The sequence below is a fragment of the Peromyscus maniculatus genome, chromosome 1 (genome assembly GCF_049852395.1).
Source record: "Peromyscus maniculatus bairdii isolate BWxNUB_F1_BW_parent chromosome 1, HU_Pman_BW_mat_3.1, whole genome shotgun sequence".
Classification (NCBI taxonomy): Eukaryota; Metazoa; Chordata; class Mammalia; order Rodentia; family Cricetidae; genus Peromyscus; species Peromyscus maniculatus.
Window position 1 is genome coordinate 198,992,827 of NC_134852.1, and position 27,308 is coordinate 199,020,134.

Here is a 27,308-nt window from a genome sequence, read left to right on the forward strand (position 1 = left end):
TTCCAGAGCTCAGTGCCACAGTTACAGTCTTGTCCTGCCGGCCTCTGCCCTGCCGTCTGACCTTCATGCTCCGTGTGTGGGATGGCCTGTCTAAACATCACCTTCCCTCCTATGCCTGTTGGTGCTCACCAACAGTACTGTGGAGTCTTGTATCGCTGACCTCATTCTACAGTGAATTTGTCAGTGGCAGCGATACACAGCCCTGCGCTTCCCTCCACCTCACACCCTTCCCAATCCTGCCCTGCAGGCAGGCTGACAAGTGGCTCTTTCTCTGGAAAGTTCAGAGCTCCCGGCAGCAACCAGAAAGCAATAGGAATAATCTCCCAGGCAAAAAGCACAAGGCAGAGGTGGGGCTGGGCCCTGCCAGCCAATTGTACTTCACTTCTGATTTGTCGCCAAGCCCGATGTCCTGCTTCCAGGTGTCCCCAAGGAGAAGGTCTCAAGTCATGTGGCCAGTGCAGACGTCATGACTATCACAGGATGAGGACTGTGGCTAACAGGCATTTCGGCTGCTTGGTTCTCCTTCTTCTTCCCTCCCCCGTTGCCATGGCTAGGGAATTGCCACTGCTATTTGGGTGACTGTGGAGAAATTAAGACCTTTCCAGAGTGGACAGAAGTATAGATTAGATTCTGCCAGTCTGCAGCGTGGGTAGGGTGACTAGAGAAGGTACCATAAACCACCCAGGACTGGATCAGGAGTCTTGTCTTGACACTGGAAGGAGAGGGTGTGCTAGACTACGTGAAAAGCCACCTTATCCAGTGAGAAGTGTAAATATAGGATGTGTTATAGACAGGTGGTGACGACTGAGTGAACAGAAGAATTAGGTCCATCCCTGAATTGCCGAGCCGGGCAGAGATAGAGTATAAACCATTTCAGATGCCAGCCCTTGGTGCCCCCAACACAGGCAGAACCCTGGGCTGGACAGTTAGTTCTTGAGGCTGAATAGTGCTTACTATCTATCACCTGTGGGGGCTCCTGTGCCTCCACTTCACATGGTAGGGTGCTCTTGCCCAGCTTGTAGACATGCAGAGTCAAGCCAGGGCATGGCAGTTCCGGGACACAGGGCTACAGAGACCGACCCTGTCTCAAAAAAGCAACAAATAACTGTCAGGGGGTGGCGCACACCTTTAATCCCAGCACTCGGGGGACAGAGGCAGGTGGATCTCTGAGTTCGAGGCCAGCCTGGTCTATAGAGCAAGTTCCAGGACAGCCAGGACTGCACAGAGAAACCCTGTATACATATATATTTGTATACACACACACACACACACACACACACACACACACACACACACACACACATATATATGTATTTGTGTGTGTGTGTATATATATAATGAGATGGTTCGATGGTTCAGCAGGTGAAATCATTTGCTGCTGAGCCTGATGTCCTGAGTTGGACCCCTGGAACCCACATGGTAGAAGGAGAGATCTGAGTCCTACAATTTGTCCTCTGAGCTCCACAAACCACAAACATGTGCTGTGGTTTGTGTGTATATAGACATATATAATACATACACATACACATAGATGAATGTAGAGGCCTGGAAAATGCCTCAGTGGTTAAGAGCATGTGTTACTCTTGCAGAGAACCTAGGTTTGTTTCCCAGCCCCACATGGTGGCTCACCAACCTCTGTTCCCTCTGGTCTCTACTGGTACCAAGCATGCACATAATTCAGACATCCCTGCAGGCAAAACACCTGTACACATAGATCACATACATACATACATACATACATACATACATACATACATACATACATACATAAATAAATAAATAAATAAAAATACAAAGGTAATGTAATTATTTTAAAGAATTGTAAAACTAAAAAAAAAAAGTTTTAAAATTTCAAAAGAAAAAGAATCTGTGAGGTCGAGGCCAGCCTGGTCTACAGACTGAGTTCCAGGAGAGCCAGGGACACACAGAGAAACCCTGTCTCAAAAAACCAAAGGGAAGAAAAGAAAAAGAAAATAAGAAATAGGGCTGGAGAGATGGCTCAGAGGTTAAGGGTGCTGACTCTTCTTCCAGAGGACCCGAGTTCAATTCCCAGCACCCACATGGCAGCTCATACCTGTCTATAACTCCAGTTTCAGGGGACACCAACACCCATGGCAAAAAACCACAAATGCACATAAAAATAAAATAAAATATATTTTGAAAAAAAGAAATAATTTAAAAAGTTGTAGCTAGAAGTTCTCCTGTGTCCTGGTCTGCCAGCTGTTGGGACAAATCTCTCCCACTCGCATCCCCCAAGTAAACACACAGAGGCTTATATTAATTATAACTGCATGGCCATCGCTCAAACCTTTTGCTAGCTAGCTCTTATATCCTAAATTAGCCTATAACTATTAATCTATGTATCATCACATGTTCCGTGGCTTCACCTGTGTCCCATTACATGTTGCTCCTTGGGCAGCTGGCTGGCGTGGCATCCCGTCCCTGTCCCTGTTTGCCGCCGTGCCCCCCTCCATCCGTCCGTGTCTGTGTCCCCTGTCCCCTCCACACCTTCTTTCTATCTCTCTCTTTGAGTTTCTTGCCTGCCTCTAAACTGCCTTGCCATAGGCCAAACAGCTTTATTTATCAACCAATCAGAGCAACACATTCACAGCATACAGAAAGACATTCCCTCATCATTTCCCCTTTTCTGTCTAAACAAAAGGAAGGTTTTAACTTTTTTTTTTTTTTTTAAGATTTATTTATTATGTATAGAGTGTTCTGCCTGTATGTATGCCTGCAGGCCAGAAGAGAGTACCAGATCTCATTACAGATGGTTGTGAGCCACCATGTGGTTGCTGAGAATTGAACTCAGAACCTTTGGAAGAACAGCCAGTGCTCTTAACCTCTGAGCCATCTCTTCAGCCCCGGAAGGTTTTATCCTATAACTCTCTAGTCTTCAACTACATCAAAGACCCCAGAAGGATATAATATTACCTAAGTAAACAGGAAATGCATTGTAAGCAACTTCCAAAAATCTGGAATTGACAGAGACAGCTGCCTGCCTGGACAGTCACCCAAAGTTCCTCTGTGACTTTAGGGTCTAGTCTCTCAGTCATTTTTTTTTTTTCTCTCTGTGTCCTGTAGAATGTCTGGCAATCTCCTCTGTGAAGCAGGAACCTGAAAGACCATCTCGCCTTGCAAAGTTCAGTGGTCACCTTCCTATGGGTCCTGCATGTCCAGTCAATACAACATTTTGTCAAGCAGTCTAGGCAAGAACAGTTTCTTGCCAAAATGTCTATTTTTGCCAAAAAGAAGATAAACTCCATATAGAGTGTCTTCGATGCCCACCCTCCTCTCTGAAGTAAATCAGTGCTGCTAGGAGCAGATGTGTCTCACTGTCCAGAAAGTATAAATTTTTAAAACATTTTAAATGCCATATTCTGTAGGTCTTTGAAGTGTTTGAAGATTACTTACCTAATTGAATTATATCTGTGTATGTCTAGAAAACAACACGACTATAAGTTTGACTATCATAGAAGACTAATTATTAATCTGTATTTTTTTAATAATTTATTTTTATTTTATTTGCATTGGTATTTTGTCTCCAGATATGTCTATGTGAGGGTGTCAGATCTTGGAGTTATAAACAGTTAATAGCTGCCATGTGGGTGCTGGGAATTGAACTCAGGTCTTCTGGAAGAGCAGTCAGTGCTCTTAACCACTGAGCCATCTCTCCAGCCCTAATTTGTATTTCTTAATTATCCATTACCATTTAAATGAATTACATAAACATAATATCTTAAACAAGAGTAGAAATATATATATATATATATATATATATATATATATATATATATATATATACAGTATAACAAAATTAACTTTAAATTTGTATAAATAAACTAAAATCTATACCAATGTAAAACGTTTTAAACAAGTTACTCTTTAAAAGTAGGTTCGGGTCTGGAGAGATGGCTCAGTGGTTAAGAGCACTGACTGCTATTCCAGAGGACCTGAGTTCAATTCCCAGCACCCACATGGCAGCTCACAGCTCTCTGTGACTCCAGTTCCATAGCAAAACACAAAACACCAATGCACATAAAATAGAAATAAGTTCCCAGCACTCGGGAGGCAGAGGCAGGTGGATCTCTGTGAGTTCGAGGCCAGCCTGGGTTACAGAGCGAGTTCCGGGACAGGTTCCAAAGCTACAAAGAGAAACCCTGTCTCAAAAAAACAAAAAAAAGAAAAAAAGGTAGGTTCAACAATCCATCCTTTTATCCTCTCATATCTATATTTCCATATCAAAAAGTAAAACAGAAAAGGTGAGAAAAGTATAATAACGGATAATATGAAAGTCTACATATGAATGCAGAGTGAATCTGGCATTTTACTTCCCTGGAAAGCCTTGAAGGTACAGGCAAGTGGAAAACGTTTGCCTGGGGTAAACATACTGACCGGTCAAGGAAATCTGCTAGCTAATGTAGTCCTCCTCACTGTGAGTGAGGACGACAGGCGAGGTGTGGGGAGGACTCTTAGTTCCCTTTCTATTGTGACGATTAAGACCCTAACCACAACAATGACTTGGGGTGGAAAGGGTTTAGTTCATCTTGACTTCCGTATCACAGTCCGTCACTGAGGGAAGTCTGGACAGAGCTCAAGGCAGGACCCTGCTAAGAGGAGCTGAAGCGGAGGTCACGCAGGGATGCTGCTCATGGCTTGCTCTCCACCATGGCTTGCTCAGCCTGCTTTCTTATACCACCCGGGGACCGCCCGAGTGGGAGGGGCATCGCCCCAGTGGACTGGACCCTCCTATATCCACATCGGTCATGAATTAAGAAAATGTCCCACAGGCTGCCTTACAGGCCAATCTGATGGGGGCATTTTCTCAGTTGAGACCCCAGCCTCTTCCCAGATGACGCTAGCTTGTGTCAGGCTGCAGAAGCAAACCTAACCTAACAGCCAGGGCTCCAACATGGGGAGGGGGGGTCGGGACCATGCTGAAGCATGACTCCAGGCAACAGATGTGCAGCAAGAACTAAAGGCAAACAACAAGAAGGCAGAGGCAGGCAGATCCCTGAGTTCAAGGCCAGCCTGGTCTACAGAGTGAGTTCCAGGACAGCTAGGGCTACACAGAGAAACCCTGTCTGGAAAAACCAAAAAAAGAAAGAAGCAACGAAAAGAGGCTGGAGCCATGTCCCGGCAGTTAAGGTGATAAATGTATAAGCACTAAGACAGCCGAACGGGAGTGTGGCACCTGACTAGCATGTGTTAGTAGGCAAGGCCCTGGGTTCCATCTCTAGCATCACAGAAACAAACAGTTAGCAAATCCAAAGAGCATACGGAATTGTGTGAGGAGGAGCCTCATCTCTCTCTCCCTTCTCTTCTCTACAGGGAACTCCACTCCCTAGGCTGATTTCTTACATGGGGCTGGCTGAAGGAATGGGTGGTATTCCTTAAGTAGACTGCATGGTTTGGTGGCAAGAAGCATTAATGTAGCCAACCATGGGAGTGTTTGCTGTGGTCCACATGATGGTACCAGGGAATTACTGTCGGAAGAAGTGAGTGGGATAGAAGAGAGCTCAAAGCCCAGCTTCCTTAGTGGAATCCATAGATTAAGCCTAAATAAGAAAGCTGACTGCCAGGCTCCCAGCACTCAAGAGAGGCAGAGGCAGGCGGATCTATAAAATGAGTTCTAGGACAGCCAGGGCTGTTACACAGAGAAACTGTGTCTCGAAAAAAAAAAAGAGAGAGAGAGAGAGAGAGAGAGAGAGAGAGAGAGAGAGAGAGAGAGGAGAAATGCTGGCTATTAGGGCTGGAGAGAGGGCTCTCTGGTTAAGAGCCCTGGCTGCTCTTCCAGAGGCCCCAGGTTCAATTCCCAGCAGCTACGTAGTGACTCACAACTGTAACTCTAATCAGGCAGAGGTAGGCGGATCTACAGGAATGAGTTCTAGGGCTGCCGGGGTTACACAGAAAATCCCTGTCTGGGGGTGAGGGACAAAGAGAAATGTTGGCAATTGAAAATAAAATATATTAAAACCTAGGGTAGCCTTATGTGAGGCAGGTGATCTCTGTGACTTTGAGGCCAACTTGGTATTCATAGCAAGCTCCAGGCCAGCCAGGGCCACATAGTGACCCTGTCTCAAATGTGTGTGCACACGCGCCTCGTGTGTGTGTGTGTGTGTGTGTGTGTGTGTGTGTGTGTGTGTGTCATGAAATGGCTCAGCAGACAAACGTACTTACCCCCAAGCCTGACAATATGACTTCAGTCCCCAGAAGCCACATGGTAGGGTGAGAGAACAGACACCCAAAAGTTCCTCTGCCCTCCATACACAGTACATACAACAGACAGACGTGGACAATAAACTAACGCAACTAGGAGGCTGTCGGGATAGGGCGATGGATCAGCAGTGAAGCGCTTGCTGAGTGCATCTGAGGACCTGCATTCGGATTGGCAGCACTCAGGTAAAAACCAGCCTAGTACATGTCCGTAACTCCAGCCCTGGGCAGCCAGCTGAGGCAGGCAGATCACTGACCGTCAGTGTAGCCAAATCTGTGAGCTCCACGTTCAATGAAAGACCCAGGCAAAGTGAAAAGAGGGAACCAATTATTGGAAGTTTTCTTCTGACCCGTGTATACATGTGTATGTATGTACACACTCCAATAAAAATGTAAGACTTTTTTTTTGAGGCAGGGTTTCTCTGTGTAGCCCTGGCTGGCCTGGAACTCACTTTGTAGACCAGGCTGGCCTCGAACTCACAGAGATCCACCTGCCTCTGCCTCCCAAGCACTGGGATTAAAGGCATGGGCCACCACTGCCTGGCAAAAATGTAAGACGTTTTTAAAAATTTTTGAAAATTAGGTCAAGTGTGGTAGGACACACCTTTAATTACTATATGCTGGAAGAAGAGTGAGTTCAAGGTCAGCCTTCTATACTTAGTAAGTTCAAGGACCACCAGGGCTTACAGTAGACCTTTTCAAAGAAAATAATACAGAACAAGAGGTAGCAGCTAGAAGATGGTGCAGTGGGTAAGAACACATGCCGCCCTTTCAGAGCGGCTCCGGTCTCGAACCCATGGCAGAAGGCTCACAGCCCCTTGGGGCTCGAGCACTAGAGCTCCGTGCCCTCTTCTGGCCTCAGACACTCGCACCCACGTGCACAGACCCATAAGGAAATACACATAATTGTAAATAAAATAAATCTTTTTTTTTTTTTTTTTTTTGGTTTTTTCGAGACAGGGTTTCTCTGTGTAGCTTTGCGCCTTTCCTGGAACTCACTTGGTAGACCAGGCTGGCCTCGAACTCACAGAGATCCGCCTGCCTCTGCCTCCCGAGTGCTGGGATTAAAGGCGTGCGCCACCACCGCCCGGCTAAAATAAATCTTAAAAAGGAGGCATGCTTCACACACCTGTGCTTCCAGAGGCAGAGATCAGGGGATCCATTCACCCCTTTTAGCCAAATCAGCAAGCTCGGGGTTCAGTGAGAGCTGTCTCAACAATAAGGTGAATAGTGATTGAGAAAGACCCCCAACGTTGTCCTCTGGCCTACCTACTCTACATACACACAAGAGACACATATCAAGGAATAGCCGGCATGGTAGCTCATGCCTATGACCCCAGCTCTGGAGGATCAGGCAGGAGGGCTGGTGTGGGTTTGAGGCCAACACAGGTCACAGAGTCAGGGAAGAGCTCAGAAGCATCCACCATGTTGGCTGTGGCAGCACATACCTGTGCTTTTCTGAGGGGACCTGGAGTACTGCGGACTGGTAGGGAGCCTTGGAGGACCATTTGGCTCTTTAGAAGAGGAGACGGTGTGCTGGCACATACCTGAACCAGCAGCTGCCCAGGAACCCTGGAGAGGTTAACCAAAGTGATGATGAGTTCAAGGCCATCAGGGACTACAGTGGTGAGAGTCCCATCACAAAAAAAAAAAAAAAAAAAACACACACACACAAAACTAAACCAAAAGAAAAGAAAAAGAAATACTATTATGTGAGCTATTACAGCTTGCCCTGCCCTTGGAAAGACTTACGACACATTCCAGGTAGAAACACTTTATACTTCCTGGGTGTGGTGGTGCTCGCCTTTAATCCCAGCACTTGGGAGGCAGAGACAAAAAAAAAAAAAAAAAAAAAAAACAATGAAAACCACTATCCTCAAAGGCAAGTCCTGGAGAACTTCAACTTCCCTGGAATCCAGATGAGTTGGCGTGAACATCAGAGAATCCTCTGGTAGTCCTTTAAGAGCGTCTGTTGTGGAGTGAGGGACTCTGGATCTTCTAACCATCAGGAAGTGTAACGAAGTAGGACTGGCATGGCCTTGGGAGGAAGCAATTGGGCATGGCAGAGCTCAGCAGGGGAAACCCTGAGCCCTGTCAGAGTGGCACCTGGCCTGGTCTGCAGAGGGCGTCCCCACAGCCTCGGGGGATTTTGGTGTTCAGTGAAAAGGGATTTCTTGACAAAGGTTGGAAATGCTGGCCTACAAAAAAATAGAAGTAGTTCACTTTTCCTCTGTAGCCCTCAGTCCAGAGTGCCAGTCTTGTATTCCAGGGAGGCAGCTCCTTTTAGAACTCAGGGACCCCTGGTGTAGTGGCACAGGTCTATAATCCCAGTGCCTGAAATGCAAATTTGAGGCTAGCCTAGGCTGCATAGGTAGTTCCAGGCCAACCTTGCCTACATGATTGGACTTTGTTTAATGAAGTCAGCGGAGGCATGGAAAATTGTATGTGCATGAAAGTGTGTGTGTGTGTGTGTGTGTGTGTGTGTGTGTGCGCGCGCGCGCATATGGAGTCTAGAGCTAGACACTGAGCTAGCTGTCCCCTTCTGTCTTAGTGTTTGAGACAGGATCTTTCCCTGAACCCTGGGCTTACAGATTGGCTAGACTACCACCCTGCCCAGTGCTAGAGTTACAGACATGTACCTGTGTCAACTTTTAAAGATTCTTAAAAATGTGTGTGAGCCTGCATGAGGATGTGCAGCACATGAATTCAGGAGAGCATCCAGTCCCCTGGAACTGGAGTTACAGGCTGTTGTGAGCCACCTCATGGGTGCTGGGAACCCAAACCTGGTCCTTCTGCAGGAACAGTAAAAGTTCTTGACCACCCAGCCACTCTCTAGCCCCAGACCCCCAGCTTTCACATGGATGCCTGGGATCCGAACTCAAGTCTCCATGATCGTGTGGCCAGCACAACAGCACTTGACTGGGCCATGTTCCCACCCCTGTTCTTGTTGTTTTGATTTTTCAAGGCAGGGTTTCTCTGTGTAACAGCTCCGGCTGTCCTGGAACCCTCTCTTTAGACCAGGCTGGCCTAGAACTCACAGAGATTGGCCTGGCTCTGCCTTTCAAATGCGGGGATTTAAAAAACCTCCCGCCTCACTGGGCTGTGGTGTTGGCATCGGAAAGAGCTAAGATGTTACTTCAGCTTTTCAGTGCACATTGCATGACTTGGGCTTGTTACTTAAGGTCTCTGGGTTTCCGTTTCTTCAGCTTTAAGGTTAGGGAAGTAACTCCTATTTATAGGGTTGTTATGAAAATGAAAGGAAACGATGTATATGAAGAGCTCAGCACAGGAGAGACACCATTGTCTCCACTCAGTAAAAATCCTCGAGATGGCTCTGAGTAAAAGCACTGGGTGTGCAACAGAAGCCAGGCAAAGGGGAAGAGATCTGCCACAGAGACGCCCTCTGACCTCTCCACGTGCACCATGGCACCCACACTACACAACAAACAGTAACCATTTTAAAAATAAGAGATACCAGTATTCGTGTGAATAGTTCCCTGAAAAGGATACATGATACCTCTAGATACCAGGGTAGGTATGTAGAGAATTAAGTATATAATTCACATTTTTAAAAATCATTTGAATAATAGCTAGAAAGAGAGGTGAATTATACCAGCACAGATGTAAATAGCGGGGCCCAGAAGAGCTGAAATTTTCTGGGCATAGTGGTGCATGCCTTTAATCACAGCACTCTGGGGGCAGAGACAGGTGAATCTCTGAATTTGAGGTTAGCTTGATATACAGAGTGAGTTCCAGGACAGCCAGGGCTAAACAGAGAAACTGTCTCAAAAAAGAAGGAAGGAAGGAGAAAGGAAGGAAAGAAAAGCCAAAAATAAAAGCAAGATTGGCTGGGTATGGTGGTGCATGCCTTAAATCCCAGCAGAGGCAGGTGGATCTCTGGGAGTTTGAGGCCAGCCAGAGCTCTTACAGAGAAACCCTGTCTCGAAAAAACCAAAACCATAACAACAAGGCAAAGCTCAAGTCAAGGACTGGGTCTCGACAGACAAATCATGGCTGGCATAAAGGACTTCATTTGTTTGGAGCAAGAAGAACACCTAGGCTTTGTTGTTTAGACGGAGTAACACTGAGCAGCGACAAAGGAAGCAGAATGCACTGGAGTTGTGTTCTGTTTCCATCTCCAAACAAATGATTATCAACCGTCAACAAGCCACGTGCACAGAAGCCATGCTTTCACTTGTTTGTTTTTCGTTTTTCGAGACAGGGTTTCTCTGTGTAGTTTTGGTTCCTGTCCTGGATCTCACTCTGTAGACCAGGCTGGCCTCGAACTCACAGAGATCGTCCTGTCTCTGCTTCCCAAGTGCTGGGATTAAAGGTGTGTGCCACCACTGCCCGGCTGCTTTCACATCTTGTAGGCCACATATATTGTGCGAAGAATTGGCAGATGAGAGTCATGTTCATCTGGGGAATGGAGGAGATAGGTGCCAGCAGACTGGAAGTGTATAGAAGTTGAGGATGCTGAGAGCATCTTGCACTTTCTGGACCAGTAATGCTTGTTATCACTCTCAGGAAAAGTCTGTTCAGCAAGGAGCTTTGAGTGCTATCGGAAACAACCCCAAGAGACGCAGTCAGGCGTCGTACTCACCTGTCTGGTAAGACGAAAGATGTGCTGTGGCCTGGCCTAGACAGCATTCAGCCAGACATCTTGAATATACTCTGACATCATTCCAGGCCAAGACAGAAATGTCCAGAGAGCATACAGGATGGTGGTGGGAAAGGTGGATTTATTTTTAATTGGTTGGATGGATGTACCCAAAAAGCAGTGTTGCCAATCTATCTGACCAGCCCCAGGTCTGTTTTCAATTTAATCAACTGGATTGAGAATGTCGATAGCAAGTTGATCGGTCATGTCAGTGATGTGAAGTCAGGAAGGAATGCGGAGATGATGGGCGCCAGAGTTCAGATTCATCCAAACTGCCTGAAACCCTAGCTTCTAATAATCCACAGCACACACTGGACAGGAGAGGAGAGGGTAGCCTGTCGAAGAAAACCTGAGTTAGACTCGGTTGACGGAGGGAGTGCTGTATGAGTTGGCAGTATGATGAGGTTACAAAGAAAGACAATTTGATGACAGAATTAATGGAAATAAACTGCTCCAGACAAGAGTGGTCCCAGAGCCTCTGAGCTCTGCACTGGTCAGGCCACATGCTGTATTTATGTCCCCGTGCCGCTTCACTGCCACACGTGACACCAGCTTTGACGAGCTCAAATGAATCCAAGGGAGGGTGGCTTGAAGGGATGGAGGATTTCAGAACCTTGTCAAGAATGTAGTTGAAAGTTAGGGCCACGTATCCAAGAAAAAGAGGCTGTTGATAGGATTCAAGAGCAGCCTCCGGGGTGCGAAAGGCTGCCAGGAAAGATGGATTAAAGTGCCGGGCTGCTTACAGGCTGGTGGTTTGAGAATTGCAAAGGCCGATTGCAAGATGGCTTGGCCACCATCTCCCTTAGTGGAACAAAAGCCTTGAGGGATTTCCTTTGCCTTTAATCCGGCCTTCCCAGAGCACCACTGGTTGACCAGAGTGAAGCATTTACTCCTGGCCCCCCTTTCCAGCCGGTCTCAGACACACCCCCTCTCAAGACCTTTGCTCAGCAGAGGAACCGATCTGGCCAGAGGCAATCAGACTCTGGACCCAGGATAACGACAAACAAGTTTTATTGGCCATCGCCATTCTTGCAGGAGGAGCTGCAGCACCCCATGTACCCCATGCACCCCATGTGCTGTTAGATGCCTCATCAGACACATCTCATTTAAATATGATCGTGACCCTGCTGTTGCATCTAGGAGGGATTGAAGCTTAGGGAAAGCACATGGTGCTGCACATCTGGAATCCCAGCACTCCAGATGTTGAGTCAAGAGGAGAGCAGTGTGTTCAGGACCAGCCTGGGAGTTGGAGAGGTGGAGAGCTGATGCCTCAACAGATAAAGTCAGACCCAAAAAGGCTGATGGGCCTGAGTTTGATCCCTGGGCTCCCCGTGGGAGAAAAGGAGAGCCAACCCTGCAGGTTGTCCTCTAATTCTGTGCACACTGGCATATCTGTGTGCACACACACACCAAATACGTAATAAAATTAAAGACCAGCCTGGGCTACATGGCAAGACCTGGTCTCAAAAAAGGAAAGACAAAGGTTGTCATTTGCCAAGGTCACCTAGGATGTAAACCCGTGATGTGTGATACTCTGCCTCCTAGAGCATGCTCCTGGTCCCATGTCCCTTAGGCCTCGCCAGTGGCTGTGGGTCCAGGAAGACCCTCTCCTTCCCAGTCCCCACCCCCAAAAACTCTGCCTTATCCTCTGTGGAGAGCTCAGGGAGAAGGCCCAGCTGAAAATTCAGGCCATGCTGCCGGGCACACTGCTTATTTCTTTATGACTAAGATTAAGCTGACAACCATGCAAAACATTGCAAACCTATGTCGGCTGCAGATTTAATACCTCACCCAGCCCACACAAATAATTCATGCTTCTGCATCGATGTCCAGAAAAAACAAATCAGCAAAAAGCTGGGCTCCTGCGCGTGTGAAGCCTTTCCATTGAAGCAGTATGCCGGAAATACCCAGGCTCCAGGAATGCAGATCTAGCATTTTGAGATTTTTTTTTTCTTAAAAGATTAAAGTGTGTTTTCTCAAATGATTGAAGGTTGGTGGGAGGTGTAAATGTGGGCACTTGTCACATTAATTCTTCAGATGATTAAGTTCTTTGCCGCTTCTTTAAAGCTGTTTGCAGTTGGGTTTGATGTCCCCGTTCTGGGTGAGTGTGTTGTGGCAGTTACCAAGGTGACTTTAGCTGACTTTCAACAATTTATTTTTCCCTCCAGCTTGAGACTCTCTAGCCCTGTGTACTATGTGATTATTCTCTACCAGCCCCCACCCCACCCCCCATGGCTATTCATCAGCATTTTTGCCTGGCCCACTGAGGCTGGGATCCTGCAGAAGGCCCCACCCCCTGCAGGCCAGGCCTCAGATGCACATGGGAGTGAGCATAAGGGTCACTCAGCGGGGCTCAGGGTGGGACTTGGTGGTAAAGCATTTGCCTAGCATGCATGAACCTCCGCGTTTCAACCCCAGCACCCCCCAAAATAAAACTCCCACTGTGACCTTGAGGTTGTCTCTGCTCACTTTATGTGTAAAAAGGCTAAGAGAGCTTCCACGCTTGCTGTGAGGACCCACTGAGTGAGCCTGTGCGTGTAACAGAGCCTGGCACAGAGGAAGCCCTTGACAAACCTGGCCGCTGTCATTTCTGGTCCTCTGCTCTTGTTTGGGCCCCAGGAGCACCCCCATATCACCTTTGAACCTGTCAGTTGTTTGGGCCCCAGGAGCACCCCCATATCACCTTTGAACCTGTCAGTTGTTTGGGCCCCCAGAGCACCCCCATATCACCTTTGAACCTGTCAGTTGTTTGGGCCCCAGGAGCACCCCCATATCACCTTTGAACCTATCAGTAGCGCCTGGATGAGATGTGGGGTTGCCCTCCTTGGAAGGCCGGCATATAAGGTGGTCGGAAGTCCACGATTCACAAGCTGGCCTCCACAGACATGCTCTTTGTCTGGCTTTGGATGTGTTCCCTCTTTGAAAAGCAAAGAGGTGGATTAAGCAGGTTGAGTTTCTTTCCAGTCTTGAAATACCATGGTCTTCTTGCCCGTTTGTCTCCTTCACAGGTCTTGTGAAGTGCCTGCCAAGGGAAGGGCAGTTCCCAAGGTAGTTTGGGCAGTTGCAGGAGGCAATGCACTTAACAGTGTGACCACTTAACAGTGTGACCGAGTGGTCACAGCTGGGGTGGATCCACCTGGGGAGAGGAGAGGAGAGTGCTGAGCCATCGCCCGCCTGTCAGGGGGGCCCTGTGCTCACCCTCTGTTAGCAGGATGAGGCCTGCTCCTGGGTGGCTGTCCACCTGAGATATCCTGAGTAGCTCCTGCCGGGTGCTTAAATGATATAAAAACAAACAAAATGAATGATCCTCACCTAGTGTTTTGATGGGTACTTGAAGAATTGTTCTGGGCTTCACAGCCCAAACCAGAACCCCCCCTTTTCCTGCTGAGGAAGATTTGGGAGGTCAGTGAGGATGGCTGAATTTGAAAAGCAAAATTTGCCGGGCGGTGGTGGCGCACTCACAGGTAGATCTCTGTGGTTCGAGGCCAGCCTGGTCTACAGAGTGAGATCCAGAACAGGCACCAAAACCTCACGGAAAAAAAAGGAAAGAAAAGCAAAACTTAGAATGACAGGGGACCCAGTAGCCCAGCTGTGGGACAAGCTGTTGGTGGGGAGTTGAGCTGGAGGGAGCATGAGTGACGGTGACAGCTTAGTGTGACCAAGGTCACTGTCAAGAGGGATCTAGTTCAGGGCTTCCACACATGCACACAGCACACACTGAACCACACACACACCACCCCATACACATGTACAGGTGCACACACATGCACGCACGCGCACGCGCACGCGCGCGCACACACCACACCAGTGAAGCTCAGCTAAGTGTCACCCAGCCACATGCATCTGACCCCTAGGGGCCCAGCATTCACCCCTCAGCGAGGATTGTGCTGCCCTGCCTAGAAGAAGACACCGCTGCCTGGCCTGGCCTTATGCAGGAGTGTGCTTGCTCAGAACCCAAAGGTCAGCTAGCAGAAGATCCTGGAGCTGTTGTCCCGTGTCAGACTCCAGGGCTTGAAGATGGGAAAAAAAGGCTCCTTAGAGCTCCTGTTGATGTCACGGGACAAACAAGCCACTGTGGTGTGTGTTGGCCAAGGATGTGGGCTCTAGAACCTGGCCGACTTCCGGCCAGCTCCCTGTCTTCATGGGTTGTGCTACCTGCACATGTAACTTAACCACTTCGGTCCCAGCGTGCCCACCTATGGGCCGTGGGGAGGCATGGCAGCCAGTGAGAAGTGCTGGACACACGCTGCCCCGTGGCTAGTGCCTGCTGAAGGGGGCTGTTACCATGGTTAGCAGGCACCATAGTTGCTAACCAGGAACTCGGCCACAGAGTCCCATGTGCTCCTCCCCGTGTGCTTCATCTGCCCCCTGCTTGTCCACAGGAGCCGCAAAGACAGCTTGGAGAGCGACAGCTCCACGGCCCTTGTCCCCCACGAGCTGATCCGCACTCGGCAGCTGGAGAGCGTCCATCTGAAATTTAACCAGGAGTCAGGGGCCCTCATTCCCCTCTGCCTCAGGTGAGCTGCAACAGTCCATCCCACAGGACCCTGCAGGCCTCAGAACCTCCACAGTCTGCCTGCCCCCGACACAGGCTGGCCTTGAACTCACAGAGATCCTCTGCCTCTGAGAGCTGGGGTAGAAGGTGTGTGCCCCACACCTGGCTTTCTTATCCTCTGGTTCTCCGAGAAGTTTCAAAGTCACACTCCATGGGGAGTAGATGCCGAGAACACTCTTTTGTCCAGAAATGTCCTTCAGCTGTGCCCCCTATTTGAGAAGTCGAGTGACCAAGAGAGTCTAGGATGGCCCCTGCCATCCCATAAACAGGTCACAGGTCATGCTGGGCTGACGGGTGGGAGGGTTCTGATAGGTTGGGCTTTTCCTTCTTTTGCTTGATGCTAGGCAAGCTTCTTAGTCCTTTAGAAAGCCCAGTGACCAGCCCAGCGGCCTCGTTGAGTGACCGGAAGCCCAGCTGTGTCTCTTCTGCTGTGAGAGCCAGAACGCAGCTCTTCAGAACACTGCACTAGGCTGGATCTCTAGCGGCTGGCTTCCTCCAGACCCTTTGGAGTTCCATCCTCACTTGCTAGCACAGGAGGCAGCAAGGATCCCCCTAAACTGGAGGGGACAGTGACAAGGAGGAAGGAATTGCATGGTTTGAACCCTGCCCATGGTTCCAAGAGCCAGGAGAAGTGGGGGAGGAGTTACGATTTGAGCCAGCCTTAGCCGGCTGCCCTGAGCAGCGGGGCAGAGGTATCTGGGCTGGTGAGGGGACCTCCAGGGCCAGCACCAGACTCCCCCATGTCCTCCTAGCAGCCGCTTAGGCACAGCTTGCCCATTTAGCCTGGGGAAGGGTTAATCTGAAGCAGCCGGTTTTACCTCCTTCACCACTTGGCATCCCTGCCCGTTGGGTGCCCCTGCCCGCCCTTCCTCCAAGTATATTTCCAGACTGGGGATTATGGCGACTTCATGCAGTGACCCTGCTTGGCTTCAGCCTTTTGTTTTTGTGTCTTTAAAGATTGGCTCCGAGCCTCTAGGATACCTGCTTACGTGTTACAGGAAAGCCCAGGAACAAATGGAAGGTCCTGCCTGGGCACAGAAGTACCCCACTGGGAGGCAGGAGTCCTTCACTCCGCACGTGATGTTGGCACCCTCTTAACGTCCCTCAGTGTTCTCGCCTGCCCTGAGGCCCGTTGAGCGCTGATCTAGAGTGTCCACTGGCTAGGCACACTTGGAAGGATGCCTTCAGCAGAGAGCTGGTAGGGCCTGCACTAATGCGCTCCAGTGAATGTGTTTGCTTAAAAGTCCCATTAGAGGGCAGCTGGCCCTCAGGAGGGCACCGGCCAGGCACTCCGCCTCAGCGAACGTCGCTCTGTAGCGCCAGCCCCTGGGCTAGGAATTGCGTTTCTGGACCCAGATCCCCACTCTGTCCATGTTCCCATCCCCAGGGGCAGACTCCTGCATGGCCGGCACTTCACCTATAAGAGTATCACAGGTGACATGGCCATCACCTTCGTGTCCACGGGAGTGGAAGGCGCCTTTGCCACTGAGGAGCACCCTTACGCAGCTCATGGACCCTGGTTACAGGTGAGAAGCATCCTTTTCTCCTTCCTTTTTCTGTCGGCTCTTCCCTCGCTGCCTGCCCTCCCTCCCTCCCAGGGCAGCGCCCTGGGGCACCCAGCCTGAGCTGGGCGCTGCCCTGGGGTTCAGAGCCTGAGCTCTGGGTGTGGTTATGGAGAATGGGTGCTGCTGCTGTCCTCAAGCCCCAGGGGTACCTCCTGACCGACCTCCTTCCCATTCCCCGAACGAGGTGCTCTCCTGGCCACTGCCGGAACCACTAATGACAGTGGACATCCGGGGGTGAGGAATAGAAAACTTCCCATGCCCCGGGAAATCAAGATACAAGACATGGAGGGTGAGGCAACGTGGGGATAGTCTCCAGTGACGAGACGGAAACCTCACCAGAATTCATAGGAAGTGGACTCCGTGGCCAGGCTGGGCAGGCCGCAGTGGCTACCCACATGGGCTTTTGTCCTGATGGAAGCCGTTGAGCAGAGCCTGACAGCTGTCCAGAGCTTTCTTACTGTGCTCTCCTGCTTGGAGCAAGGGTCAGAGCCGACGATGCCATACAGTGCTCACCATTAGCTCTTCCCAGTGCCCACCCTGCCCAGGTCTCCAAAGGTCACTTGCTCGGTCTACCATGCTTCTTTTTTGGCTTTTGACTGTGTTTTGGAGTAGGGGGAAAGCAATTACCTTACCTTTCACAAGAATATCAAGGAAAGGAATCAGGGCCAGGTGTGTTGACACACAGCTTTAATCCCAGCACTTGGGAGGCAGAGGCAGGGGGATCTCTGAATTTGAAGCTATCCTGCCCTACATAAAGTTCCAGGCCAGCTAGGGCTACAAAGTGAGACCCTGTCTAAAAAAGAAAGAAAGAAAGGGAATTGGGGCTTCAGAAAGAGAATCTGCCCTCCATCCAAAAGGTAACCACGCTTTGTTTGTGGTGGGTTCGAGAATACACAGAGTTACAGTAAAAAGGAAGGAAGTACACCAGCTTTGTGGGTAGTCCCGTCTGGGGGCTGCCCTCCTCTTAGTACGGTATGTTTTCGTCCGCATGTGTCTGCTCGCAGCTGATGCCCTCCCCTGCTCCCCACCAAAGTCCTAACCCTTAATTAAAACAAACAGCAAACAAAGGGTACCAACTGCTCGTCTCCCACTAAGCCCAGAGGTAGAAATGGAAGCTAGTGCTTTAGGGATATTGTGTCCCATAAATTATCTTGCCTTTTTCCACTGTTGTTATTACATTGTTTCATAACAAAATTACTTTGAACCATAAAGTTATAAATACATTTTAAAAGTCCCACTTGGTAACATTAGATTTCTGTCTGTGCGGTGTTGGTAGTTACTGTAGCAAAAGCTCAAAGTGTAACATTTGAAATGAGCCCAGCACAAGAAGAAACAGCCTCTGGTACCCCGACTCCCAGCCCTAGCCATGTCCCAGACTGCCACCCTGTCTCTACTGACAACCAGAGTCGCCGGTCTCTTCCCCTGGACAGAACTAGTATGGAGGTGGGAGATGGGGACCCCGAAAATCACCCCAGGCACAGAGAGTTATCAGATCATCATTCCAGTGAATGATTTAATGCCAGCAGGTCTTAGCAGAAGTGTCCTGGTAGTTCATGAGTGTGTGTCTGCAGTTGAAGCACATTTGGAGGGAATTAGGAACGGGGGTCTCCCTAGACTAACGAAGAGTGTCTGCCCTTGTATTCTGTCATCTTTTGGAGAACATCTTCCCGGCCCGAGGGCTGGGGTGGTCAGCATCTCTAGTTTTCAGCCTGCTCAGGAACCTGGGCCCCCGGAAGACTCAGCAGATGTCTGGCAGCCCCTCAGTCTTCTGGAAGGAAGCCTCCTGCACCCCACCCAATTCCCAAGTTCTTAATCCCTTGGCTGCTGGTGTTCCCACTCTTGGCACCCCCAGCCCAGACACACGCTGGCAGCCCCTCAGTGAGTTTGGGCATTCGGCACCACTGCCTCCCAGCACTTGGGTCCCCTCCTGTAGGCTGTTGCCCGGGGAACCAGGGAGCGGTGGGAACGAGTTGCTGGCCTCGGCATGTTTCAATCAAGTCGCTGTGCTGGGAGCCGCTTAATCAAAGGACTGTTATGGGCTCATTAGTGTGGTCCACCACGGGCCGCCCCTCAGGAGAGCTCTGGGAAGGCTGGCTCAGGTCCCGCCCTCCAGGCACGCACCCTTGATCACCAAGAGGTTTCTCAGGCTCTTTGCTAGGAGCCCTGGGAAACTCTCCATCTGACCTGCCCCAGCCAGCCGGGTTCTCAGCAGTGAAGCCAACACCCACAACAGCTTTCCTCCCGTCCTGAGAGCAGTCAGCGTTTTCTGTTTCTGACTGCTAGCCTGACTTTCCCGTTAGGGTCTTGCCTCTGTGGTCATAGGCAGCTCCCCAGCTTGTGGGAACTGGGCTTGTAATAACTTGTGGGCCTCTAGGTTGCCTCTCAAGGGCCAGCTGTCTCCCCAGGAGTCTGTGGGACCTGAGGTTCCACTCAAAGTCACAGATCAAGCCCCACTATGCCAAGAAGGAGCCCAGGCCTGTTTGGAGGGAGAACTCAACATCCACAGAGCTGCTTCTCCTCTTCACGGGCTTCTGTCACTCACAGGGTCTGGAGCATCTCCTTGAGCCTTTTGTGCCCAGGCCTATTGATGGCAGAGGAGCAGGGGCAGCGGATGTCGAGACCTAGACTTCTGTCCTTTGGCTGCTGCTTGAACTACCCCTGTGAGTCACCGCTGAAGAGGGAGCGGCAGGGAGACTGTCCTGCATCAGCCTTCGACGTGCTCACTCCCAGCCTTGGCACCTTGCTCTGGCTGCCAGCCCAGGCCTGTTATCTCTTAGGGAAAGGCAAGGCAAGGCATCCATTCTCCCTGTGCTGGGAAAGGAGGACTGAAAGGGAAAGGGAGCCGGACGTTGGTGGCACACACCTTTAATCCCAGCACTTGGGAGGCAGAGCCAGGTGGATCTCTGAGTTTGAGGCCAGCCTTGACTCCAAAGCAAGTTCCAGGAAAGGCACAAAGCTACACAGAGAAACCCTGTCTCAAAAAAAAAAGAGAAGGAAGGAAGGAAGGAAGGAAGGAAGGAAGGAAGGAAGGAAGGAAGGAAGGAAGGAAGGAAGGGAAAGAGAAAGAAAGAGAGGGAGGAAGGAAGGAAGGAAGGAAGGAAGGAAGGAAGGAAGGAAGGAAGGAAGGAAGGAAGGAAGGAAGGGAGGGAGGGAAAGGGAGGCTAGAGAGCCAGAGCCCTTTTTCAGAGCTGGTGGGACGGCCTCAGACAAGCTTCCATACCCACCTCATCCTGGGCTGCCACCTGGACCCTCACTTTCTACCACCTCAGGGAGACCAGGGCCTGAAGAAGAAGGCAGGTGTAGTTGGAAACTGACACATTAGGAGATGCTACAGAGGCAGAAGTCGGCTCGGGCCATACTCATCCGTCCTGCTTCATGTCACCCTCAAGATCATAGAGCCTGGAAGCCAAGTCCAGAGCTCCATGAGAAGGTCTCCAGAGCCTGGAACAGGCCTGCCAGTGGCCTCTCGTGCCCCTAGCATCCCCTCACTAGGGGCTGTAGCAGGCTTCTCCCTTGGCCTGTTGACCCTGTGCTGCCAGTCTTCGGAGCAGAGCCCCGCCCAGAGCTGAGTCAGCCCCTCAGCCTCCCTAGCCAGGGCAGCCTGAAGGCGGGAAGCTTCAGTCCCAGAGGTCACCGAGAGGGCAGATCACCAAAGCGAGGTTCTTTTTTTCAGGCCTGCAATGCTTTCTCAGCTGTGTGGTGTGTGACAGCTCACCCAGGTGGCGCCCTTAGCCCCAGCCACTCCCCAGCAGCCCAATGGGAGGTCTCTGGCTTGGGAGAAGACACCTCACAGCTGTTCCCAGTGGGTCTGATGTCCCAGCTAGGCTGGGAACCCACTGCTAAACTCCCCAGCCCAGGAACAGGCTCCTCGGATTCCTTCAGCCAAGGCCCTGGGTTGCCCTCTGTCCCACGCACCCTTTTTGATGCTGTGTAGAAGGCAACCTGGGAGTCCCAAGCCCAGCCCTGGAGCCCCCTTTCTGATGCCTAGCATTTCTCCTAATGGGGGGGCCTGGCTGTACCTGCCTCCTTTGGAGCCTTCGGCTTGGGTTGTCTCAAGACCTCATTGTCCAGTCCTCTGCCTGTTAAGGTTTAAAGCAAACTGTAATTCCCTGCTGTGTCAACAGCAGGAATCTGATTCTGCTTCTGGCCACCAAAGCCAACTTCTCACCACCCACCCAGAGCAGGAAATGAGTGAGTGCCCCACTGCTCACGGGCCCTCCCGGCCAGCGTGGATGGGAGCGTCCGCAGGCTGTTTTCTGGCCTTTGTCTGCCTGAGGTGGGGGAAAGGGGAACAGCAGACAGGAGCCCCTGCTAGCCCCTTCCTCGCCGCCGCCATCGTGGGTGCCAGAGCTGTTCCTTGGCAGGCCCTGCCTCTGTAAAGAGCACATTTCCTTCCTGGAGAAAAGGAAAGGGAGGGAAGAAAGCCAGGCTTGCTGGGAAGCAGAACAGCGTGTCAGCACAAGGAGCAAACAAGGCCCGAGACAAAGTGTGGATTGTCGTCGTACCGAGGGGAAGGGATGGCATTGTCAGCCACTCAGAAGCCCGCTGACCACAGACCTTGGCATGGGTGCCAGATTTGTAGCTGTCGAGCCCCTGCCTGCAGCGCAGCTGGGCCTGCCCAGGACAGGCACCGACACAAGATCACTTTTCAGGTTCCTTTCTGGAACTTGCTGGAGCCTGGAGAGTTGAGAGGTTGTTGACGATCCTTTCTCACCACCACCAAGCCAGGTTGTCCGACTGTAGCGCACATGGCCTGTGATGTGAGCCCACTGGAGTGAGCTATGGGCCGGGCCTGGATTCCAAACCCTCTCTCCAGTCAGTCAGATCGAGGTGGAGCTGCAGCCGCTGAGGACTGAGCACCATGCTCAGTCCTCCTCCTCTGGACCTCTTTCCTGGCGCTTCCTCCCGCTGTGGTCTCTTGGGGTGTTGTGAAAACTCAGATGTTTTGCATTGCCTTGGGTATACAGTTCTAGAGAATGTGTAGCCTGGCATCACCACATTCTCTGTGAGAGCCCTCCAGGGGAATGTGTTACTCATATTGGTCCAGGGGCCCTTCCCATCCTTAGAGGGTCTTCTCCCTCCGAGGACTATTGGTGCATAATCCTTGGGTTTTGTCCCAGTTCTTCATGCGTGCAAGTAGAACAGTGTGGTAATTGTTGTAATGATGTCATTATCTCTGCCACTCTTTGCAGGGCTAGCGGAGCTGTTAAAATGTGTGGACTCAGAGTGAGGTTCTCTGTCCTACACCTTTAATCCCAATGCTCAGGCGGCAGAGGCAGGAGGATCTCTGTGAGTTTGAGACTAGCCTGGCTTACATAGGGAGTTCCAGGACAGCCAGGACTAAATAGAGAGACCCTGTCTCCAAGAAAATAAATAAATAACGTATGGACTCAGACCAGCAAGAGGGCTCGGTGGTACATAGCGTGCTTCCCTTCCCAGAAGGCTTTTCTGGTTCATTTTTTGTTAGCAGCTGTGTGTGTGATACTCGGGTTCCAGGCCTGTAGTGCAAAGTCTGACTGCTCTTAATAAAAAGCTGCAGTCAGATATGGGGGTGAATGCTGGAAGATCAGAGACTCTAGAGAGACGTATCACCTCTGCAGAATCCTCAGGTGGAAAAAGGAGGCTGAGCTCCAGTCTCCTCCCACCTTTTATTACTGTCTCCACCTCTCTAGTGCTGGGTGGGATTAAAGGTGTGAGCCTCCGCCACCTGGCTGGTCCTCTTTTAGACTGGATCAATCTCGTGTAGCCCTGGGTGGCCTTGAACTGCTGATCTTCCTGTGTCCTCCTCCCAAGTGCTGGGATTATAGGTGTGAGCCACCACTGCCTGGCCTCTATGGCTAACTAGTGGCTAGCTCCACCCTCTGATCTCCAGGCAAGCTGTATTTGTTAGATCAGAAACAAAATCTCACCTCACAGCCCAGTTGAAATGAGAACATATATATTCCTGGCTAAGGTTGAGGGTGCTGTTCTTCCAGGCCATTGGTAAGAGTTACCATTACCTCCCCCACCCCCATCAAAAGTCAGCCTTGATCTGTCTCCAAACAGGAAAAGAGCATGCTCGTTACCCAGGCAGGCACTGCTCTCAGGACCCAATGGTCTGCACATGAGAACTAGATCCCCTGCCTTGCAAGTCCACTAAAGGCTTCAGTGAGGAGATACAGGGCAGCCCTTAGCACAGTCTGCATAGGAGACAGGTACCACTCCTGCGCTTGGTCATTTTCACTGCCCTGCTGCTACTGTGGCAGAGGCTGGCCAGTCCCTCCAAGGGGACATTGAGCTGCAGGAGCTCCAAGTCCTAGACCTGCACAGGCTTTTCCCACAGTGGCATCACAGCAGCGAGTCTGTTCCCAGGGAGCGCTCCCAGGAGCTTGTCCATCATAGCTGCCTATCTCCAGTGTCCTGTGATAAGATCTGTTAACATTCTCAGCTCCAGCCCTGAAATATACGGAGAACAGGGCATGTTTGTTCAGTCCAAGCTTCTAAGGTTTAACTCCCAAAGGAAATTAAATCAGGTGCCTGGAGCTATGACAGTCTGTCGTGTTTCTTTGCTGAGAATGTCACCCTTAATATCATGTGGATCTCATGTATAATTTTTCCCCTTTAATTCTTTTAAAACAATGTGGTTTCCAGTAGAAACCAGCAAATCATCAAAAGTGAAAATGAAGAAACAGCTAGGATTTGTCCTCTTTGGGGGTCTCGTCATCCCCTCCCCCAGCTGAGTACAAAATTAAGTCCACACGCAGATGGTGCCCCACTCGGTGGCAGCTCTGCTGAAAGCCGCCATAACTCACCAGTTCCAGACCTTTGACAGGGGCACTGGCTTAGCACTGGACTGTTGGTGGCCTCACCTTTCCTGTTGTTGAAAAACACCCTAGGGAGTCTCCCTGGGTGGCCACCGTCCTTGGAAGCCCTCCCCCAGCCCATTTTACTCCAGGGCCAAAGTTCCAGACCTATTTACGGTACTGGGTTATTTGTGGGTTAGAAATGAACCCAGCCTGGCCGGGACTGGAGTCATATATATATGTACCATAACTGGGTTTGAGGTATGCTTGTGTTTGCGCTAGCATTTGTAGAGATGGCAACAAGCCCCGGAAATGCCGAAAATATGAATGTGACTTTGTATTACTCAAGCAGACTGGTGATAACCAGTGGAGAAACTTGGCTTGGGGGAGGGGACCCATGGGATAGGAGGAGGAGGACTCAGGCTCCAGGAAGGAAGGCCAGGTGTGACTGGATGTGGCTGAGGACCAGAAAGTGCCAGACAGACTGGAAAGAGCCAGCCAACCCCCTCTGGGGAGCTTGGAGGAAAAGGAATAAGTACCTTGGATGGACACTCCCCTGGATACTGTTATACTGTTTGTTCTCTCTCTCTCTCTCTCTCTCTCTCTCTCTCTCTCTCTCTCTCTCTCTCTCTCTCTCTCTCTCTCTCCCCTCTCTCCTCTGTCCTTCTGTCTCTCTCCCTCATTCCTGGTCAGAGCTGTTTGCTCCTGTTGTGGGAGGACGGGTCCTGTTTCTCCAGGGAGCTGCTAGTTGGGTGGGAAATAGGCTTGCTCCTCAGAGAAGAATGAATATTTGAGTCAGTGTCCTCCACCTAAGAGTCTAAGGCATCAGGTTTTGGGCCAAGACATGACTGTGGTCTTGCTTTGGCCCCACAGTGCAAGTGCCTCAGTTTCCCCATCTGGAAGGAGACTGAAGGAGATAAGGTGTGAAGAGTCAGCATGGTTCTGGATGCCAGAGCTTTCCTCCTCACCTGTCACGTGTGCATCACTTCCTGCCTCCCCTTCTCTCCTTGGCCCTCTGCTCTTCCCTTCCTTGGCCACTTCTCTAGGTCACAGTCCGGAAACTCCTGCCCTTACAGGATGCTCCGCGCGCTCCCAAGGGAAACTTGATGGGTATTTCCTCAAGTTTGGGATTCCCAGCCTGCTCAAAGGGAGGTTTCCCTTCATTTGACTTTGACCCTTTCCTCCCTCTGGGCACTGCCCAGGGTCTGCCCGAGAGGTGGAGAGACCCTATGGACGAGGGCAGGGAGGGTGGAGTAGAACGGGTCAGAATCTGCAAGAAGAGCATGGGCCAGCTCAGCCTGGGCCAGCAGAGCAGCCTGGGGAGCCGTCAGATGAAAACGTGGCCCATCAGCTTGAACAGCTTGACAGAGCTCTGAGCAGCTGTGGACGCCCCATTGGCTGAGAAAACTTGCTTAGGACGGAAGGATAGTGGTTATTGCAGGCAAATAGTGGCACTAGACAGTCCTGGACATCACAGATTTTTTTTTCTTGGTTTTTACCTGCTCTCCCATCCTCCCAGTGGTAGAGGTGGAACCCCGGACTTTGCACGCATTATTAGGCTTGTGTTCCGTCACTAGGGCACATCTACATCCCAGACAGGGCTTGGATTCCAAAGTCAAACAGATTCCTTTTGTCCTACATGGTGGGGCGAAGTGGGTGGGAGTATATGAGCCTAATCAGGCAAGGACCTTGGCCATGGCTCTCCCATGGCCTTCGGCTTTCCTGTCCCCTCTGATGCCCTGCAACGTCCAGGGGGCCGAACAGCCCAAAGAAGTGGGTTTCCGCTGCCTTCCAGCCCCTCCTGAGGCCAGCGCTGCCCACCTTCCAGATGGCATGTCTTTCTCCACTGCCCCACCCCACCTCTCCGCCCTTCTCCAGCCAATATTACAAGCAGGTGGGGGTGGGAGGGAGCCTTGGAGGATGTGCAATTTTTTCCGGAAGCCTCAAGTACTTCCCTCTGTCCCTAGACCCAGTCAGTGGGTCGTCCTTCCTCCAGAGCTAAAAGAAACGTCCCTAGCTTGGCAGTTGGCGAAAGGGCTGTGTTTTTTCACATGACAACCTGCCTTTTGCCTTCTTTCCCAGATTCTGTTGACGGAAGAGTTTGTAGAGAAAATGTTGGAAGACCTGGAGGATCTGACTTCTCCAGAGGAAGTAAGCCAATTTGGTTTCTCACTCAGAGAGGGGTCCTGGGCTCCAGACATGGACCTGTGTGCATGTGTGTGCGCCTGTGTGTGGTGTGTGCCTGTGCACGTGCTCACACTTCTGTGGGCTGTTTTCTGAAGGACAGGGATCATATGGAGAGCGGCCCCTGAGAATGTTAAATGACTTGATTTTTCTTCTGTTTCCGTAACCCACCCCTGCCCGCCCCCCACCCTTGTGAGGACAGTAACCCACCGCTGCCCGCCCCCACCCTTGTGAACCCACCCCTGCCCGCCCCCACCCTTGTGAGGACAGTAACCCACCCCTGCCCACCCCCACCCTGTGAGGACAGTAACCCACCCCTGCCCACCCCCACCCTGTGAGGACAGTAACCCACCCCTGCCCGCCCCCACCCTGTGAGGACAGTAACCCACCCCTGTCCACCCCCACCCTGTGAGGACAGTAACCCACCCCTGCCTGCCCCCACCCTTGTGAGGACACCCAGCAAACTGTCTGAACTGCCAGCTTTTGAGAGCCTCATTGAAGAAGCAGCCAGGGCCTTCAGGCTAGAGTTTCCCCCCAGCCCCTGCTGTTCCCTGGCAGGTTCTGAACAGAAAGCCCCTGTCTGCTGCCAGAGAACATTCCACTGGGGAGTTCTAGTGGGCAGAAGGGGACTCCTGCTCTTGCCTTGGGCCACCCAAGAGCCACACTGCCTTCCTTCTCCAGCGATAGCTTGCCTCTTCTTGGCTAGCTCAGAGCCTGAGGGACTGGCAGACCAGGTGGGGTTGTGCCGCCCCTTGGCTCCTTCTCGGGGTACAGGAATGGAGCCCGTAATCCCCTTTGTTTTTCTTCCTTATTCTGGCCTCCTCATTTGAGGGGACTTACCTCATCCTGGAAAGTCCCCTCTCCTCCTCCTGCCTCCCACTAAGCAGCACCCAGGCAGCAGAGGCAAGCCTTCCTGGCCCCAGTGTTCCACGGGGCAGTGGAACGTTAGCAGGCTTCCCAGGCCTCTGGAGGACCTTCTGGCCCTCCCCCAGCTGCCTGTGGCAGAGCCTGACCCTCCCTCCCTTTGTCCTAATGTGCTTGAGGCAAAGAGAGCTCTCTTACCTCCCAGGGGCCAGCTCTCCCAGGGCCACACAAGCCTCAGACTCAGGGTAGATAGAACTCCTCAGAGCTGGTCACCCGAACAGAACTATGTCTTCCTCCCCCATGGCAGGGATCCAGCTTGATCAATTAATTCATTTACATATTCCAAGGTTATCAAGCACCCAATCTGTGGCAACCAGTCACCCCTACAAGTCACTTCCTCAAAGGCCCGGCTCCCCCATTCAGTCAGGCCAAAGCCAGCTAGCTGCCCAGAAGGGCTTCCGGAGAGGGCCTTGTCACACTGC

General features: G+C 51.1%; 1 protein-coding gene and 1 long non-coding RNA gene across 5 annotated transcripts in view; one reads left to right on the top strand and one right to left on the bottom strand.

Moving 5' to 3' along the window:
* The window catches only part of Sufu (SUFU negative regulator of hedgehog signaling), a 96,242-nt gene that overhangs the window by 66,750 nt on the left and 2,184 nt on the right, over window positions 1-27,308 (top strand). For all 4 annotated transcript variants that reach the window (XM_006983342.4, XM_006983341.4, XM_016001856.3 and 1 more), the window contains 3 exons: window positions 15,259-15,393; window positions 16,819-16,957; window positions 25,861-25,929. In XM_006983342.4, the coding sequence (XP_006983404.2) occupies window positions 15,259-15,393; window positions 16,819-16,957; window positions 25,861-25,929 (343 nt within the window). The remainder of the gene's footprint in view (window positions 1-15,258; window positions 15,394-16,818; window positions 16,958-25,860; window positions 25,930-27,308) is intronic.
* On the bottom strand, window positions 10,939-14,256 carry LOC143271170 (uncharacterized). The gene is made up of 2 exons (XR_013048382.1): window positions 14,189-14,256; window positions 10,939-11,211 (listed from the first exon to the last, which is right to left on the bottom strand). It is a non-coding gene; the product is annotated as an uncharacterized LOC143271170 (long non-coding RNA).